Genomic DNA, 19,898 nt, shown 5'->3' with positions numbered 1-19,898 from the left:
AATCAGTTGAGTTTGGTCAAGCGTTATTCAGGGTTGAGGCAAAGAATGACTGTAGGGACCGTTCATTTTTTATGAGGGAGGGGGGGCTGGTGGGATTTGGGAAGCACCATTTAAAAATCACATGACCCCCCCTCAGCTTACCAATTTTTTCACATGCCCCCCCCTTATAGCGGTAATTTTTTGGGATGACCCCCCCCCCAAAAAAAATTGAACAAACAATATTTAGATTTCAAGTTTTTTAATATTTCTCTATTATCCCCCTACTTCACGTTATTGTGCTCACTATGAAGACAATATTTACAATCCCTATACTACAGAGAGCTGTTGTTTAAAAAACAAATCAGAAGAAAGAGAAGTCAATTTCGGATCTCCTAGTTATGGCTCGCCCTGAGCGTGTGGCATTTGGCCTCTCATTGGCATCTTCCTCATCTGAATTGATGAATGCAAGAATGACGTCACTTGAGTCATCTTCTCCCCCAGAGTCAATGGCATCACTGTCATACTCATCATTGTCACTTTCATCTGTTTCACTGTTGTCAGCACTTGCCCTGTTGTCATTTTGTATCAATGTCCTGGCATTTCTCAGTGTTGGTTGGCCAGCTCTGAGAGGACGCTTCTGCTACAAGCATGAATGTCTTACAATTGCCTTTACTTTCTCACTCTTGCTGCTTTTCAAATGCTGCTTCAGCCCGAGGTGGTTCAAGTACTTGTTTAGTTCTGGAACACGTAGCGTTTTAAGCTTGGTTAGATCTTCGCACAACTCAGTCCAAGGATAATCCTCATATGATATATCTTTTGCGTCCCTACTTAACTTTGCCTTTTCTTCTGCTCTCTTTTTCCTTTTAAATTCCAGCACTCCAAGATACTGAAGATAGTCCACCACAAACTTTGATTTGACAATAAACTTATCTGCAAATAGTGCAACGCTCTCTGGGTGAGATAAAACCAGCCTGCCACTTCCATGCTCTTTCTTCGCTTGGACCCTTGGCTGCCAGTCATCTGGATCACGCCCTTCTTTTGGGGTCTTCTGGTAGGAGAGGTAGTGATATTCCGGTAGGCAGGAATGGTCAGGAACTGGTTTAAGAAAAAGAAGCAATCTTTCTAAGTGCGGATGGCTGTTCAGAAAGGGCGAGTGAGTTTTCCATGCCAGGGTACCAGTTGAAGCCCAGTGATGGAAGAAAACTGAACTTCTCCATCAAAGAGCACAGAGCAATGGTGGAAAAGTTGAATGTCATATTGAAAGATGTAAAGGAACACGATTCCACACTCTTTCAGTCCAATGGGCTTGCTTTAAAGCAGGGCGAAGAATTTGCCCACAGTTTTAATGTAAAACAGATCAAATGTATAGAAGCTAAGTTGACGAAGGTCACGCAGGACATGGAAGCACTAGAAAATAAGAAGAGCAATTATAACAGCATATTCAAGGGCATACTCAGACAGCACATCAACAAAAGGAGAAGGAAAAAAGAAAACCGCAGAAAGTCAAATGAAAGAAAGAGGAAGCGGACTGAAAACAACGTCCAACGAGTTTATGGAATCTGTGTTGGAAACCCGCTAGGAAATGATCTTCCACAATGCCTTGTGTACCCTCCTAGAGCGGCCGTCCCGGAAGAGTGTATTGAAGTTGAGGATGTTGCCACGTCGTTATTTAGAAGAGATGGGCCATACGTCGCACAGCTCTTGGAAGGGAATTATTTCACCAATGCTGCAAGAAGCAGAATTCCCACCAACCTTGAGCAAGAAGTCAGAGATTATGTTTACACCTTCGTGTACCCTGAAGAGTACACTCTGACGGAAAGTATTGCTGCTTCTTGCAGCATTGGTGAAAGAGACTCCCATAGCAGCACAAGCGGCGACGAAGAACTCGACGACAGCGAAGATGAAGATGAGTGCCAATGAAAGTTGCATTCGAAAATAACAGTGTTAAATACTTTGTTTCAGTATCTACAAATGCTTTTTGTCGCCAAACGTTTTTTTAAAGCAGAAGGAAAGTTTGTAATAAATTTGTATCCTGCCTTCTATGTTTATTCTATAGCAATTTTTTTGATATTCAGACATTATGCCATTTTAAAGTTTTACTAAAATATTTCACGTGACCCCCCCTTTTTCCCTTATGTTTTTGGGATGGCCCCCCCTCGAAAGCCATTTTTTTCGCATGCCCCCCCCCCCAAATCCCACCAGCCCCCCTACCTTATAAAAAATGAACGGTCCCGTATATAACAATTAAATTTGATATAAAAAGAACGTTCACTTGATTAAACCTGCAAACACTCTGCAACATCGACAACCTAGGCCTCGTTAACCAAGAGGTGAAGGACCTCACTGACCTACAATCATGGACGAAAGTGTTGACGCATTTGAGCAAAACAAACGCTTGGGCGTCCTTGCGTAGTTTCAAAAAACATCTCTTTTGTCGATAGCCAAACCCCCCTCTCCCTCTTTTCAATGTTGAAACATGCTCCGTGGACACGTGGTTACAACATTGAAAAGGGGAGAGGGTGTCGAAATGTGAAATTGGAGATTGAAAAACACACCCGTTCAACGAAACAGGACTTTTTCGGGGAGTGTCTCAACTGCTTTTGTCCATGACTGTAGATTCACTGATGTACCTACCAGGCTCTGTCATGGCTTTCAAGGTCCCTTCAGAAAGTATTTCTGTTTGTACGTTTGAGAAAGAGATCTGAGTTTGCCCGTTTGGCCACAAACCATCAAAAGAGATTGCTTGACTACTTACACTTATAGCATTCACTCTCAGGAAAGTCTGTGATGTTTTGACAACCTGGAAGTTACACAGATATACATTATATCAGTAAATTCGGCTGCTGAATTTAAGGTAAAAGCCATGACCAAGTTATATCATGTTATGCAATAAACGGACATTTATCCCCCTTATCTAGTGTGCAACGTTACTAATGCTCAGTTAGTCTGCAAATTTTAAATCAACAAAAAAGTGCTTTCTATTTTATTAAAAAGCGACAATAGCGAAAAAAGGACGAAAACATGAATTTAACTGGTATGTAATATCATTCGGGCTCTATTCCATACGACTATAGCGTTTTCTACCAGTAGAACATCATTACAAAAACAATAAAACCAACATTGTTATAGTCAAGTGGAATGTTTGAGGTGGTGTGTATATGTGCTGTACTTACCTGGATATGTGTAGTTAAATACTGTCGCATTACTCACACTGCACCCAACTATAGAATGAATCTAGTAACAAAGCACACGGTGTACGAGTTCTTTAGAAAACTGAGCAGCCAAGGTCATACGTGGTATAAATTAAATCGATAGCCAATGTAAGTTTTTACAAAGGAAGGTAATCTACCAGTGAAGTGTATTGGCTCCTTCTGCCAAAGAATAACTCTTGTAATATCAGCCGTCGACATTAATACGTGAACAAGAGCATCTCAACAACACTACAACATATTTGAACTGCGGAGAAAGATATAAAGTTCGCAGCTGCTCAAGTTGTGTTCATGACTACGATGTCTTTTTATCGCAGTTCAAATATATGATCTTTCATATGTTCACTTGTATTCTTCATCGACTACAGGTATATTACGATCTCACAAAGAAACCAGCTCTTAGTTGGCTTGATAGCTCAGTTGGTAGAGCACTACACCGGTATCGCGAGGTCATGGGTTCATATTCCGTTCAGACCTGATTTTTTTTTTCTTTTTTTGTCAGGTTTTAATTTTAAAACTGCTCAAGTAGTGTGCAGAACTGTTACGATCAATTATGTCTTTATACTTAAATATGTCCTTTTTTACTCTTACTTCAAGCGTATGGATGCATTTCAAAGACTTGTGAAGAATATGCATTGATAAAGTTGTCTCTGCCTGCCAAATAGAAATGAAGAAAAAATGTTATTTTAGGGCTTTCTTATGAATAGTACCTACTGCGTGATCAAGGCAATGCAGTTAGGTGAGGAGTAAGGTTATATTTTATTTCAGAAATGGAAAACACGCTCCATGTTTCTATTTAACCAATGTGTTTCTGTCGAGGAACTATCGGCTGATAGTCACCCCGCGGAAATTTGATGTTCTTAAAACAAATATATATTTGCCTGAGAAGCGAAGTTTCAAGGCCAAGTACGTGATTTAAAAATCAGAGCTTTCATAAAATCGTGATTTCACACGTATGTAATAGTTCTAGCAACTTTGCCGCTAGGAAGTTGTCTTTATTGTGGGGGCCACGTTTCTCACAACACCCTAGTTTTTTCACGTAGCATAGGCAATATAAGACGACGCGCAACTTCTTTTAGTCAGAGATTGTTAGTGAAGTTACACCGCTACCGTGCTAAGATCAGAGGATCCAAGTAATCGCTATTTCAAGTTTATTTCGCTGTCTCTCTGCTACCTTTTGGTGCGAGTCGTCAACCAAAGTACGTAAGTTCTTATTGTTGTAGTTTTTTTTTGCTAAGTCGCGAATTGTTAGTCTTTTCTTTGTCACGAAAAGGTTTCATTTAGTTTATCTGTGTTGGGGTTGAAATCGCTTTCACAGCTCTACTATTGCTAAGGTTTATTGTCAAGTTGCTTTATTAGTCTAATTGTCAAATGATTACCAAATTGTGATTCTTTCACGCTATATCTAGCTATTTCGCGCGATAGCCGTTGATATCTTCGTTTGTTACGACAAGAGTTGTTATCGTCTCAGTTTTATTAGTTTCAAGTATCAATTGTCATTTCTATTTGTTTGACGACGCCGTGATCTTGTTCGTTTTATTATGATTTTTCTATCCTGTTAGATTTGTATTTTATGCCTTATCTAAGTGGGACGTATTCTTAACTATCGCTTTTCAGTTCGAACCTACTACATCTACTTGTACGACTACTACTCCTAATCGTGTCTGCTACCACTAGCGATCTACTGGTTTTCGCTATTTCTTCAGTCGCTACCTATTGTGAACTAGATCTATGGACATGATCTGTCATTAAATCAGTTTGAATCTACCAAGTGGAGTTCGAATATCTCGCACCGCGCTATCTCTGTAGTTGTTTAAGATTTGAGCAAAGGCAACCTCTCGAATCTTTACAATACACTGCTCGCCACTAAATATTCTTCCACGCGCCAGTTCAAAAATGATATTGAATTTTCTTCAACTTTTTTAGATAAAAGGTGTGAAAGCCAAACGTAAAATTTAAAAATAAAACAGACAAAAAAACCCACTAAATGGAGATCAGTATTTATTCACGCGTACAGCCTCTTTCCAAAAAAAAAAAAATTTACGGACAAGTACTATCCATCCGGATAATTTCCTCGGATGGGCACTATGGGCTGATAGTGTCTCTCCGCCGATGAACTCTATCGTCACGCGATCAATTTAAACCAAAAAGATTCGGGAAAAATTTGGTGGTGAACGATACAGTCGAACCTCTCCATAAGGATACCTGTCTAATACGGACACCTCTCTAATACAGACACCTGTCTAATACGGACACCTCCAGCTCTAATACAGACACCTCTCTAATACGGACAGTTTCCTATGTACCGGCAAAATTCTATCAAACGACTTGAACGTCTTAAAAGAGACTTGTAGTGAAAGACTTAAGAATGGCTGACTGTAAGGATCGAGAAACGCCGGTCAACGACCCATTTGGCAAATCGCTCATATTTTGCCCAAAGATACCATTAGGTGACCTAATTCTAAAAATCATATTTAAAGGTTCCAGCGAATTTTTATTTTTCAGAAATTCGCAAAAATTTGAAACCACGGTCAAAGTGCGGTTTTTCGTGTAATAAAATGACAGAAATAAGGTGCGAGGACGAAGCGCTGCTTAAGTCTTAAAACTTCACACAAATGTGGAACAACCACTCTAATTTATTCCTCGTTTTAAACTAATCTCAGAGATGTTGATATAGTGGTTTTCCGAATCATTTTAAAAACACCTATGATGCGTGTGAAAAATAACGGCAAAATATAGGTCATGTTTAACAGCATCAAAATGCATCTGGTACCTCACTTTCCGATTATTTTACTTTACAGCTTTAAAATATCTAAGCTCTATATCTAAGCTAAACAGTATCATTGTAACGGTATCAGTTCATTAGAATAACACAGAGGCCTATCAGGGTAAAGCGTAGGGACAATCTGCAGTCCTTCCACCAGTGGTTCAATATCACTCTTCTGTTAAGCTTTGGGAGTTGACTGACTTGACTCGTGGCTCCCTGCCACGCCCATCTAGTAGTATGTCACCCCAGCATGTGTGGAAAGAAAACTTGAGATTTTATCAAATACGATTAGCATTACAACCAGACCGATTGCGTGTTGGACAACGCTAAATTACAATGTGCAACAGGCTTTTCCGGTTGAACTGTTTTCCCACCTGTCCACGGTCAATGCAATATGCGCGCCAACGGGTAATTGACTCAGCGGAGCTAAACTCAAAATTAGTTAGCTTAGTGATCCCTGTGATACTTCGAGAATCATCTGGTGTTTCAGTGTTGGCGTTAAGAGCTGGAGACCACTTAATCTTCCACGGCATACAGATATCCGAAATTTCCCGGAGTATCCCCTCCCCCCTCCCCGCCGGACTGTAGCTACAGCTAAGAGCCATTCAAGAACAAGAAATAATTGTTCCTGGATAGGACAGCTTTAAAAAGCGCATTTCAATCTACTGTCACTACTTTAAACTTGTAATCGGTTTATGGAAATCGCGAAATGTTGAACATTTGCGCAAGAGCAGTGAAAGGCGTGACTGGGCTGCCCGTGCGGTTGTGTGACAACATTTACTAAGTCTCGAATGTCAGCCCCGCAGCATGATTGCCAATATAGTAAAAACAGATTCATGAGGCCCCTGATTCTTACAGCAGAAAGCTTGGGCTCTTTAAGGCGATGCGGAGTGGTATTGAGGGGAATCGACGGCTTTTAGATATGTTTTCTGTAACATTTTCGGATTAAATTGGTCGTATTAATATTTTGTTTATTTGTTTCGGGTCAGACCGTTTCACTTCTTGTTTCCAATTTATATAGGCGAAATTTATTTGAAACTTGCCACTACACTTTTAAACATACACTTTTGATGACCTCGGTTTGATTTTGTTGTTGCACCGGTGATACATTGTCGGATTAACCTCTCGACTTCTTGAACTTGAACGGAGATCGACTGTTTACCAAATTAGAATAAGGGCGCGATTTTGATTTGCTTCAAGATATTTCAACTCGATTAATTTACAGTCCTTTAACGTCCTTAATGCTAAACAGCATTCCAAGTTGGCCCATTCTCCTGTCTTAACGAACTTAAAGCGTTTTGCTGAATCGAAAACATTAATGTTCCAGGAAATCTCTTGCGTTTGTTATGACAACCATTCACAGTGTTGTTTACATTAAGGAAATATTCGTGATGACAAACTAGACATGACGGCGGATAGGAAATTAAACAAAGTTAACGCGCAATGTTCCGAAAACGTCTAAAAAACAGTTTTTATGTAGTGGACATTATGTTTCTACTGATAGCAGTGAATTGACGGGATTTTAATTAATGACAGCCTTTTACTTTCGCCGTTGAAATTGATTTGTCTCTTTTTCGTGTGTAATTATTGTGTTATTTGCGCCCAACACAGTGACATAGATTTTCGTTTTTCTCAAAGGGAAATACTGCGAGTTCGAGCATGAAAGTTGGCATGGTATATGTTTAATAATGATATTTTAAGGCTGTAAAGTAAAATAATCGGAAAGTGAGGTACCAGATGCATTTTGATGCTGTTAAACATGACCTATATTTTGCCGTTATTTTTCACACGCATCATAGGTGTTTTTAAAATGATTCGGAAAACCACTATATCATCTCTGAGATTAGTTTAAAACGAGGAATAAATTAGAGTGGTTGTTCCACATTTGTGTGAGGTTTTAAGACTTAAGCAGCGCTTCGTCCTCGCACCTTATTTCTGTCATTTTATTACACGAAAAACCGCACTTTGACCGTGGTTTCAAATTTTTGCGAATTTCTGAAAAATAAAAATTCGCTGGAACCTTTAAATATGATTTTTAGAATTAGGTCACCTAATGGTATCTTTGGGCAAAATATGAGCGATTTGCCAAATGGGTCGTTGACCGGCGTTTCTCGATCCTAACAGTCAGCCATTCTTAAAGAGTCAATGTCAGTAATTTTCAACTGGGGCCGCGCAATAGCGAAAAAACGAAAAATCTGAAAAAATTTCTCAAGATAGCCCTTGGTGAACTATTTCTAAAAATATATATTTTTCCTCGATCCGATGAATATTTTGGACGTACGGAGATAAACTTGGTTTCGCAGCTCTCAGACTAGATTTTAGGCGTCTGATACCAAACACCGCTGAGACCTCCTTTGAGAATCAAAACACCTTTTCCACGAAACAGCAAGTAACTAATCGAATAAAGCAGACGATATTACACATTTTGAGTGGTGATTTTCTCAGTTTAAGTTAAAACTGAAGTTTTGTTAAATTTTCCAGTATTTACAATAATTCGAGCGATATTTCGCGCTGCAAAATTCACAAAATTAAGGGCCTAAAATCATTGACTGGTACCTCGCCTGGTGTATCGAGACTTATTCCATGTGAAAGAGCACTATTTCTTCTTTGCAAAATCCATTTTTAAAACCACGGGCTACGCTAAATAAAATTTTTGAGGTCGAAAAATACACGCAGTACTTTCGTGAAATTTGATCTCTTTGATAATGGCGTGCTGATGTCGAAAGTTCAAACAAACATAACGATAACATTCTTTCGAAACTCAGCGCTTCAATAATGTTTGCTGTCACTCACAAACTAATGTTTACAGGGCTATTTTACGTGATTTGCCATCTCTTTCGAGGAAAAATTAAAGAATTTGGCCGTTTATTTTGATCTCGAGTTCTTAAGTGTACTCGGGTCACGTAATGTTTGTCAAGGGTTGAAGGTGAGGCACTCGTTATCAAATCAAATTAAAACATTTTCTAGTTAGAAATTGCTCTCTAACACACACAGTAATATCTTGAAATGGATGGCTCTTCATACCTTTCGGCGGGCTTTCTGGACATTGAAGAAATCCTGGACTTACAACTCGTAAACCACACCTCCGACGAATTCAAAGTAACGGATTACAGTTGATTGCGTTACAATCCACAAGGAGACCGCTGGTCAAAGAACTATAAGGTCGATCAAGCAAAGGAAATTAAAGACGGAAATATTTGAATAAATATAAATTTTGACACCAGCCGCTATCACTCTGAAAGTTGCATGAAGACGACGTTAGTACAGGAAATAGCACGGTTTCTAGGGGTATTTGGGATAAATACCGCGAGTGATATTTCAAAATTCACCAAAATATCAAGAGCCGCCGCGGCGAGTGATATTTGAGGAGTTTTGAAATATCACGAGCCGGTATATATCCCAAATACCCCGAAGAAACCGTGCTATTTTTTGTTTATACTACAAGGCAAAGAAATTTCGCATTTCATATAACAAACATATTTTTATTTAGTCACGCGCTGTTGATTGGCTTTACAATAACAAGTGATTAAACATGTGATCGCTTAAACATCACATATGGTCACATATCACACAACTGTGATGAAACTGTACTCGAATGTTTGTAAATCTCAGTTCTAAAGAGTGAAAGTTTTAATAGGCTCATCAATCAAAGTTTAACAATCATCTGCAATCGATTCTGCTTGTGGAACACTGCACCTCGGCTCGGGAAACTTCTGGCTGAGCTGGTAGTTGATGGTCACTCGACAGTCGTGGAAATTGTTGATTGTCGTCAACCGCTCTTCATTCATCATCAGCGTGTTTTCCACACCAGAGGAAAGGCCAACATTCTGAAGAGGACGGCGTTGGTTGGACGTGCTTGCCTGACCGTCAGAGCTTATGATTGAGGAAATCAGCCGTTGTTCATTCTCATCGCCTTCCTCGTAGTCGGCTAAAGAGCGCTTGTTTGTATGGCCAGTGACGCCAATAATTGCGGAGCGAGGTTGGTTGGCAGCTTTGAGTTTCTTCACCAGCGTTTTGCGTGCACTGTGGTTTGTGAGCCGTTTACCTTCAATCTCGCCCTGAATAGCCATAGATTTCATGAAGGAATTAATGCTGTGGATCCCCATTCTCTGTCGCTTATACCACACTTGAGACTTAGGGCGCTCAATCACCGCGAGGTAAAATGGCCCACTGCTTTTCATTTCCTCGGGTCTGTGTGACAGGAACGTCTTTAGAAGCTTCACTGGACATCTTGGCCAACCAGTTGCAAACATTTTCGGCTGAACCACTCTTCTTTTTTTTGCGAAGGCCGCCCTGACGCGTTTTTGTGGGATTTTCTTCGTACGTGATGTACTCGACGCCATTGTCGTCTTTGGTGACTGAAAAATCTTCGACATACATGTCGTGGTGTTCCTGACAGCCTCGTAATCCGAAATGCTGCGTCAAAAGAAACCACATTGTGGCTAGTAGGGACTTCGAAGACTGGCTGCCAAGGAGCCCTTTGGACCACAACAGCTCTTCATCTTCAGTGGTTAGTGCTTTTCATGCACGGGGACGTTTGCCGTAGCCCTATTCACGGAGGAAGCGAGCTTTCCCTTCGAGTACTTTGCGACTGTTGACAAACTCTCTGTCCTTGGCAATGGAAATGCTGCTGCCTGCTTCCTTTAAATGACGGTCCAAGGACGCTATCATTACCCGCAAACTGTCTGGCTCGTAGTCTGAACCATCCTTCTTTCTCACCTCGGCGAAAAACTTCTGAAGCATCTCGTCAAGTTCCTTGGCTTCGTGGCTTACAATATCTAGACTGTATCCTTTTTCTTCAGCCCATGTAGTCCAAACAGTAATCCAGGTCTTAGTGCTTTTCTTTGTGTTCGAATTTTCTGCATTTTCCTTAAACTGTTGTAGTTCTTTCGCGTCACAATCGGGAAATCTATCCGCCATTGTTTTAAAATTAGAAACAATAATTTTTCAGTTACCATGGAAACTGGCTGTAATTTTTACATGTAAGCATTTCAAATTTGGCTAAAATACTACTGGTCTTAGCCAATCACATTTCAGAAATTTCTCAGCCTGCAGTATAACTGTTGTAATTATTATTAATTTTTCGAGAAAAAAAAAAAACTGTAGGTTTGGCGCGGACAGGCGGAGAGAAAAGAAACATCTCCTGCATTTCCTTATATGGTGACAAAGATAATCCTTCATTGCGCAAACTTGTGAAAGAACATCATCTCATTTGTTTAGGTATTTATTGGATTATATGCACTCTCATTTTGAACCTCTTTTACTTTACCTTATTTGGATTATGATATCGAAAAATACCCGCGTCACTTTGAATTCAGAGTGCTACAGAGTCGTCTGTTACGCTGTGTTTGTTGTTGTTGTTGTTGTTGTTGTTCTGAATTCGTATTGGACTTTCAACAAGAGAAATATCGGGGTATCGTGTTTTATCGGGATATCGTGTTTTAAGTATATGTGTTGAATGGCATTGTGTGAATACGCTGCTCAGGTTGGCGGACGATGCGGAGCTAGCGCAGAAAACCCAGGCAGCTCTAAATGTATCTCAATCGCAAAATGTGACAAGGACATAAGAAGTCACCTGAGGTCTTTTGGTGCTGGGTTTGCGGATTCAACCGTTAAGACTGAGGCAGGACTTCTTTCGGAAATGTGAACTTGGCAGGCTTTCTGCTCAAGTGTATATATTAGAAGATTGACGGGGAGGGGGGGAGGGGGGCGGAGTTAATGATGTAACGATATACCTAAGCGAAGTAATCGTAACCCTAATTTGAAACACTGCAGTGGGATAGCATGTTCTTTAAATCAAGCTTATTTCGGTGTAAAAATACCGTAACAGTTTAACCATCTGAAAATTCAACGCCCAAGCCTCCTGGTGGACCCTGGACGAGCCTAGTGATTCTAATGCTTGGACAGAATATAGATGAATGTACTCTTTGAGTGGGCAATATGCATTATGAGCGTTTGTTTTCTCATACGTGTTACTGACCTCCATGGCGCGTTTATACTGCCAACGGATTCCACATTGCAAATAAGGCGTTAATAATCATAAGATTTTGGTCCTACCCATGTCAGCAACTCGTTGTTTCCACGTCAACATCTTGCAAAGGGCTCTACAAATACCTACCTTGAAAATTACTAAAAAGCTCATTACCATGGTAATTTTAATTTTTCAGTTAACGGCTAGTGCTGTTTTTGTTGCTTTTTGGCGCTAGTTTTGTCATTTAGAGAAAGGAAGAATTATATAAATTTTCAATCGCAAAATTATATTTTTTTCCAAATGTCAGCCCCTGGTTTATTCTTAAAGTGTTCTTAAATTCGTTCATTTCAGCCTCGATATGCCTGTAAAATATATTCTTATAAAAAGTGTATTTTAATGCTAACTTCAGATAATCGAAATAACTTTTGTCTAGATCTGACCGCCACTTTTTTTTTAGGTATATTCGACATCGGCGAAAGCCACCTTAACATCTCTATTTGTCCAAAACATCGGGATGCATTTGGCATGCGATGGCGTTGCCGAAAGCGATTCTGTTCTGTTCCGCCAAGTTGGGCACCTCATCAGCAAAGCAAATGAAAGGAGATCAGAGCATTACATTTGTGCAATCGAAACTTATCTACAAGATGACGTCAACTCTAGTTCCTATCGGACCTCGTAAGTACTCCAGTATGAACTTTAGTCAAAGTAGCCTTGTAGTGAGATGATTGTTTCTTCTTATTACAGCTTGGGCTTTGTAGAGCGATAAGAGGCAGTCCGAATCTCCGCTTGCTCCAGATTATACATGAAAGCCCATTAATTTTCAGTGCTGTAATGTATAAATATCATAACGTTTTTATTGTTTGCAGCAATATGCAAGCTTTGCCGTGTTTTGCTGAGTAGTCCTGATCTCATGCCCCGAACTCAAAAAACGGAGGCTATAGCCGATGAGCCATCAGCTGAAGAGCCATCGCCGCCAAACGAGTCCACCGACAGTGAAACTGTAAGTCGAAACAAAAAACCTAGATACGTGCGCATATATAAATATATTTTTACCTTCTGTGCAGTTGTTGGGAATGCGGATGGTTAAAATATCATTTCTAGACCCTATAACTTATGTGCATTGTACACTAAAGTTCTGTTTTCCGAGATCGCTTTTGAGTTTAGCTTTGAAAAAATGAGGAAATGCTATTGGTAGTACAGACCATAGTGATATGATTTATTCATTTGTTATTTTCATAACATTACAGGATAACGCGGATAAAAGTAGCAGTACTGATGTGCTGTGTCAGGCGATGGAAAGTATCATGATCGCCTCAAACGACACAAGTCTGTACGTCCCGTCTCAAACAGAAACGAGTAGCAGTGAACTTTCAGGTGATAGCAGAAGCAGCTCAAACCTCAGTCTTCGCCGAACGAAGCTTAACGAATTCTTGGCTATCAGTGGAAAGTCTGCCTTAACGCAACAGCGGAAACCCTGGGCTAACTTGTTGAGTAGAACAAGGCATGTATACGTCAATAAAGCAAGAGACGCAGTCGTGGCAGCACTGGAAGTGATTATTCCAGATGACGCTGGCGACCTTTGGGAAGTATTGAAAGAGTCTGGTGAAGTTGAGAGTGCTTTGGGTGTATTGTCTGAACCCCACCCGGCTGATGACAAATATTTGAAGTCCGTAGCAGAGGCATACCAAAATGCATCCAGCTGGGACACGCGACGACAAGTTCTCTCCGTCATTGCCGACCTTGTACCATATAGTCTTATCCAGCGATATCTGCCCGGTATCACGGAATATCGAGTGAGGGCCGCACGAGAACACTGAAAAAAATACGGGCGTGGCTCAGCTGTGCCCCTGTCCAAAAGCCCTCGTATGCGTGTAAACTATGCTCAACTGGACCACTTCCTAGAATTTATCACCAGTCCACACGTAGTAACAGACCTGCCTTTTGGCCAAAGACTACTTTCCCTGGCAGATGGAAGTCTTCTCGAAACGCCAAATCTCATAAGAACAATGATACCAGAACGGAAAGGAAAGTGCGAACCATCCGAGAAGCCTGAACACGTTGAAGGCGAACAGGACACGGATGAGAGCGTGGACGAGGAGGCAGAAGAGGATGGCGAAGGGGCGGATGCAAGCTCGCTGTTGTCATGTCCTGTTGAGGGATGCATACGCAGCTATCAGAGGTACCACAACCTGGAGCGCCATTTACTCATATCGTGAAGTGCAAGCTCGTTTCAGAGAAGCATACCCTTTTAGATACCGCTAAATTAGCATACGCTGAGAAAGTTCAAGAGGGCTCCACTATTCAGCCAACACTAGCTACCCCCACCACCACTGAAGTCTCTTCAGAATGTCCCTTGGTGCAAGGCTGGGCTCTAAAAGGCACGAAAAAAGCCACCCGTTTTAACGAAAATCGGCGTCAGTACCTCGATAACAAGTTCCAGATTGGACAGGAGAGTGGCCATAAAGCCGACCCTGAGAAGGTGTCACGGGACATGCGCTATGCTAGGAGGGACAACGGTGAGCGGCGCTTCGACGTGGAAGAGTTCTTGGCTGCACAGCAGATTCAGAGCTACTTTTCACGTACTGCTGCAAAATTGAAGCACGCAGTTACTGCTCAGTCAGGTCATGACTCCATCGACGATAGCGATAGCCAGGCGGCCCAAGAACAGGAAGCTTTTTCTTCCGCCCGCTTAGCTGTCCTTCACCAATGCGAGCTGTTACATCCCATTGTCTATGACACGCTGAACATATGTTCTTTGTACAGCAGCAACAAGCTGACCAAGCTCAGTGTTGCACAACTGAGGCTTATCTGCAGCTACTTCAACATGGACATAGAGGAACAACAATCAAGGCGAAAAGCGCCTTACATTACTTTTATCTCGGATCTTGTAGGGTCCTGTTCTTGCACGAAGGTCTAAAGAGTGCTTGCGATGTTATCGAAGTGTATAATATCCTCTGATAATATTACTTGTCGCATTTGCTATATTTTGTTTTCATACAAACCTATTGCTGGTTTTCAGTGTCACGCAATTCAAAATAGATCAAAATAAAAATCAAAACCGGTCAATAAATAAAGTCCAGAATCTGGGAATGAAAGAAGGTAAATACACAAAGACTCTCGCCAAAATTCTGGTCACAGCAATTTTTCTTATGCGAGATATGCGGAGAAACTTTTTACCCAAATTTATAGAGATTTGTATGGAGACGCCATGCTGGTGCCCATCCGTATGGGCACCAACATGGCGGCCGGAAACCAACAGAAACATCTGTCACTGAGTTTTGGTACAAAAGCGTGAATTTATCCCTTGAGGAACTCTAAAACATTAAAATGATACTTTTTTAAAGACATGAACTGTTCAGATAGCCAAGTTTTCCGAAACAAGTCACTTTTTTAACCATCATGACAGCTCTCTAGGCCGTCATGTAAATGCCGCGTCACGCAAAAGTTTAGAAATTTAAGCGTAGTGTATCACAAAACCAAGAACCCATTCGGTGCGAAAATTTGTGTAAATATTAGTTTTCAGCTGCTCTTATACATCATTTAAGTAAAATCTCAGGAAGATCAATACTTTTGTAGTTCAAATTTTAGCGACGTCATGTGAAGACCAGCTATACTGATGTTGTTAATATCGGAATTATTCCATCTCTTGTACCGTTCATTCCGTTCCTGAAAAATTTATTTCAAGTGTGTTATGTTGAAGTTATGAATAATCGTATATTTAGGGCAGAGAGAAAAACAAAGCAAAACAAAACAAAAAAAACATACCGCGCCCACAATCAAAGTGTCTGTCAGCGGTCTCTTGTAACAGAGACTGTAACGCATATTTCTGCCGTTGACAGTGAATTCTGCACTGAACCGTCGAGAATGCTGACCGGCGGCAGATTTTTCAAGCCTAATGCAAGGTATGAAAGATGCTGTTCTTATTTTAAGTGTTAGAAAGCAATGTCGGAATGACAAATGTTCCGATTTGATTTAATTAAGAGCGCTTTGACCTTGATAAACATATCGTGATCCGTTTACACGTTACGACTCGAGCCCTAAAATACAGGCAAACTTTCAAACTTTTCCTTAAAAGTTACACCAATCAAGCAGAATAGTCTTGGGAATATTAGTTTGTGAGTGACAGCAAATATTATTAAAGCGCTGAGTTTCGAAAATGCATTATCGTAATGTTCGCGTGACCTTTCGACATCGGTATGCCATTCTCGAAGAGCTCAAATTTCACTAAAGTACCGCGTGTATTTTTCGACCTCAAAAATTTTATTTTAAGTAGCCCATGGTTTTGCAAATGGATTTTGCAAGAAGAAATAGTGCTCTTTCACGTGGGATAAGTCTCGATACACCAGGCGAGGTACCAGTCAATGATTTTAGGCCCTTAATTTTGTGAATTTTGCGGCGCGAAATATCGCTCGAATTATTGTAAATACTAGAAAATTTAACAAAAATTCAGTTTTAACTTAAACTGAGAAAATCACCACTCAAAATGTGTAATATCGTCTGCTTTATTCGATTAGTTACTTGCTGTTTCGTGGGAAAGGTGTTTTGATTTTCAAAAGAGGTCTCAGCGGTGTTCGGAATCAGACGCCTAAAATCTAGTCTGAGAGCTGCGAAACCAAGTTTATCTCCGTACGTCCAAAATATTCATCGGATCGAGGAAAAATATATATTTTTAGAAATAGTTCACCAAGGGCTATCTTGAGAAATTTTTTCAGATTTTTCGTTTTTTCGCTAATGCGCGGCCCCAGTTGAAAATTACTGACATTGACTCTTAATCATACTAACTTTTGTTGCAAATTGTTCATTTGCTCGTTCCTGCTCGATCCTTAATTTTAATTTCTTGTTGTAACTCAGTAAACATTATTTACTTACCCCATTACTATCCGCTGTACGAGACAAAGATTCATATTGGCACGACGAATCGGCATAAAAAAGAGCGCCGTAGTATGAAATGAGATCCTTCTGACCTAATATACAGAAATTGGACAAAACAACTCTTAACAAATACGTTTTAGCTACTTATTCAAAATTACGCACTAGTATCTGTCAAACGTTCACTTGAAAATGACTCTCGGTTTTGTCTCAGCAACTAAGGGAAACACTCTCCTGAGATCGCTGTGTCGATGTTTGATCCAGTTCCTCTTCGCATTTTGCTTTTAACTGCTGACCGTGGAGATCATACGAAAAGTGATCAGCGGGTAAACGCTCATCTTTCTTTTCTGTAGCGGTCGCAAAAGACCGCAGCATTTGTAGTGATCATACCTGAATCAAATGTAAACCTTTCCTCTCAAAAAAGTCACTATCATAAGAAAGATTTACACCGAGCTTCTTTCCAAAACAGACGGAAAAGGCAACTTGAATTGGAGATGGACTATTAAGGTATCATGGTAGGTGGATTGACAGTGTTTGGAAATCGCGCTCTTACGCTGGCGCTTTGAAAGAAAACCCCATCAACCTATACATTTTCTGAAAGCTTAATAGTTATAGAATACAATCATATCTTTGAAATTTTCTAAAAAGTTATTGTCGCAGTGATATTAAAAGAAATGCCCAGAAACACTGCTTCGCTTAAACTGGTTCGCTTCCGCGCGTGAATTATCCGAGCGGCGCGATTTACATCGGAAATGTTTTCTCACACATCACCCTCAAAAATCGTCTCTGCGATTTTCCAGATGTGGTTTGGTTTTTTTTCTACACCCTCCTAAACTTTGATATTTTTAATGCGGACGTTTCCTTCTACAAAAGAGGTCATAACTTTGAAACGGAAGCGAAATTAAACAAAGGCCGGCACGGTTTTTCGAAGGAGGTATCCTAGAACATACCTGCCGATTTTCAGCCAATTCCATCGGAAGACGCGCGTAAACGAACTAAAAATGTTCATCCTAATATGCAGTTTTATTTTATCAAGAAAAACACGAAAAACCTTTTAAGAGATTTGTATGAATAGGTGTAAAAAATCCCCTCCGCACTGACAGATGTCGGCATGGGTCAGTTTACCACAACTTTGGGTTATGACAACTTGAAATAAACAGACGACTAATATTCTGGCGTGGAAACCCGCGTCGCAGTGAAGTCGTCCGAGAAGGGACAAACTACAAGTTAAACTGCCGTGATCTTTTACTTAAAAGATTTCGTCGGCGGCATTGGTATTATGTTGCTTAAGTTTAGGCTCCTTCGTTCTCCAGACATTTTTTGAAACCATGTCTCGTGAAGCCAAAAAGCATGAAAAAGAGGAAATCTCGAGGTCTACATTGTGAACATCTACATCTGCGCTTGACTCTCTCGTTGTGGAAGTTTCGGAATCGCGTCCGTTCTACAACAATTTCGTGCGACTAGCACTTGCTGTATTTTGTCCTTTAGCTTCATTGGCGGGACTAGTGTCTTCGAGTTCCTTCAACCATTCTTCTTGGTTACAGTGCGACCTACGGTCGCTCAGAGCCAAAGCTCTTGTTCGACGCTGAACCTGTGGGTTCCACAGATTTTCGCCTCTTCGGCCTCTTCGAAGACGAAAATGGGCAAGAAGTTTTCGTCCTGACATAAAGAAAATTTGACAAGAAAGAAAGCCAACTTGCGATGAAACAACTAGATCAAGAACAGTTCGCGTGCACAAATGAAATATCACACCGCAATTCGCGTTACTTGTGACAACTGGCGGTGAATTTTAATTAGAGGTGTCAAAGCCCTTTCCCCCATTCTTTAAATCTCTCTATTTTTTGTTTTCATAGCAACTTTAGGTTATTCAATATTCTCATTTTTTTACGAGAAAACTGGCTTTCATCTAGAATCCAGAACCTATGGCTATGTCTGGGACGAAGACCAGAGTTAGGTTGTGGATTACGGAGCGTCAGTGAGAAGAACTGCACCTCGGCATCTTCACCTACCCAAGCTGGTTTTTTATTTTTATTTTTATTCGTTTTTTTTTTTTTTTTTTTCACCTACCTTTAGGTGGAATAAAAGAAACCGTCAACTTTATTTTATCCTCAAGATTGGCGCTGTCATAGAATATACTATCCAGTGTCACATTAGTCACAGGATCCGGTTTTGTAAGGGCTGAAAGAAAGAACGACTATTAATCAAGGAAATTTAAGAAAGAAACACTTAAACAAACCATCGCGATGACATCTTCAATAAAAGCCTTGGAAAACAAAATAATAAATGAGCACTGCAAGGGCTTAGTGCGTCCATTACGTATATAGTTAGATCCTTAACCGTCCCCTGCAAAAAAAGAATGCTAGTGGTTATGTTCTCCTTGAAATGAAGTACTATTTTCACAAAAAGATCTTAAGACATAAAAATTTTCCCGCTTTCAAAGCTTGCTAGGTAATTTATTTTAAAGACGTTGTACAGGTTAATTAAGCCGTGACTAAGCAATGGTGTCAAGCCATTCGATCTATCAGGTGGCGTTGTCTGTCCAAGTAATGTGACCGACAAGTAGTGGATGTGGTCAGCATTACAATTCAATGTTGAGCCACGAAGAACTGGTATAAGGCAAGCTGGGAATTTTGGAATTACAGTTAAATGGATGAATTCTGATCATCACGGTACAAAAATATTATAATAAATTTAATTTTAATGACTCACTTATTTGCGATGTTTGCGGTCCATAGCTTACGGAAGAGTTTTTTGTCAGCGCAGCAATTTTGAATCTGAACAATATATCTGTGTATTCCGATCTAAAGGGACTTCTTTTAGTGTACACACAAGGATGTTCAAACTTGACTGTAGTCTGTGAGCTGACGAAGACCTGATTAAAGAGTAAGAAAAGTAGAGCTATAATGTAAATAAGACGAGAACAGGTCCTTGATGAGGAAGAGAACAAAAATTAAAAAAGAAATTAAATAAGATCCAAGAAAACGAGGTGGGAAACGAAAACGTGAAGCATAAAAGCTGCTAGAACTCAGAGACGAACGTGTAAACGAAAACGGGAACGAGAAAAGAAGTCTACGCTAGTTAGACGAAGAGCGTCGTAGACATA

At 40.3% G+C, this 19,898-nt stretch overlaps 2 protein-coding genes and 1 pseudogene across 2 annotated transcripts in view; 1 reads left to right on the top strand and 2 right to left on the bottom strand.

Moving 5' to 3' along the window:
• The window catches only part of LOC110065324 (uncharacterized), an 83,167-nt gene that overhangs the window by 28,416 nt on the left and 34,853 nt on the right, over window positions 1-19,898 (bottom strand). Inside the window, exons 7-12 of the mRNA XM_089292001.1 lie at window positions 19,505-19,667; window positions 18,863-18,973; window positions 16,796-16,890; window positions 3,780-3,842; window positions 3,153-3,213; window positions 2,735-2,779 (exon numbers count right to left, since the gene is read on the bottom strand). Of these exons, the coding sequence (XP_089148127.1) occupies window positions 2,735-2,779; window positions 3,153-3,213; window positions 3,780-3,842; window positions 16,796-16,890; window positions 18,863-18,973; window positions 19,505-19,667 (538 nt within the window). The remainder of the gene's footprint in view (window positions 1-2,734; window positions 2,780-3,152; window positions 3,214-3,779; window positions 3,843-16,795; window positions 16,891-18,862; window positions 18,974-19,504; window positions 19,668-19,898) is intronic.
• Window positions 9,616-11,643, bottom strand: LOC149111190 (uncharacterized protein KIAA1958-like; annotated as a pseudogene).
• Window positions 14,296-15,016, top strand: LOC149111189 (uncharacterized). Its single transcript, XM_089292005.1, has one exon. It carries the CDS (start codon window positions 14,418-14,420, stop codon window positions 14,841-14,843), a length of 426 nt encoding a protein of 141 aa, XP_089148131.1. The 5' UTR covers window positions 14,296-14,417; the 3' UTR covers window positions 14,844-15,016.

The sequence above is a fragment of the Orbicella faveolata genome, unplaced genomic scaffold (assembly GCF_042242905.1).
Source record: "Orbicella faveolata isolate gen_17 unplaced genomic scaffold, um_ofav_v1 contig_24, whole genome shotgun sequence".
NCBI lineage: Eukaryota > Metazoa > Cnidaria > Anthozoa > Scleractinia > Merulinidae > Orbicella > Orbicella faveolata.
Note: the sequence above shows the minus strand (reverse complement) of the source record. Positions and strands in the feature narration are given on the sequence as shown.

Bases quoted from the DNA above. Each gene is read 5' to 3' on its own strand.
- LOC149111189 (XM_089292005.1), top strand. From the start codon at position 14,418: ATGCGCTATGCTAGGAGGGACAACGGTGAGCGGCGCTTCGACGTGGAA.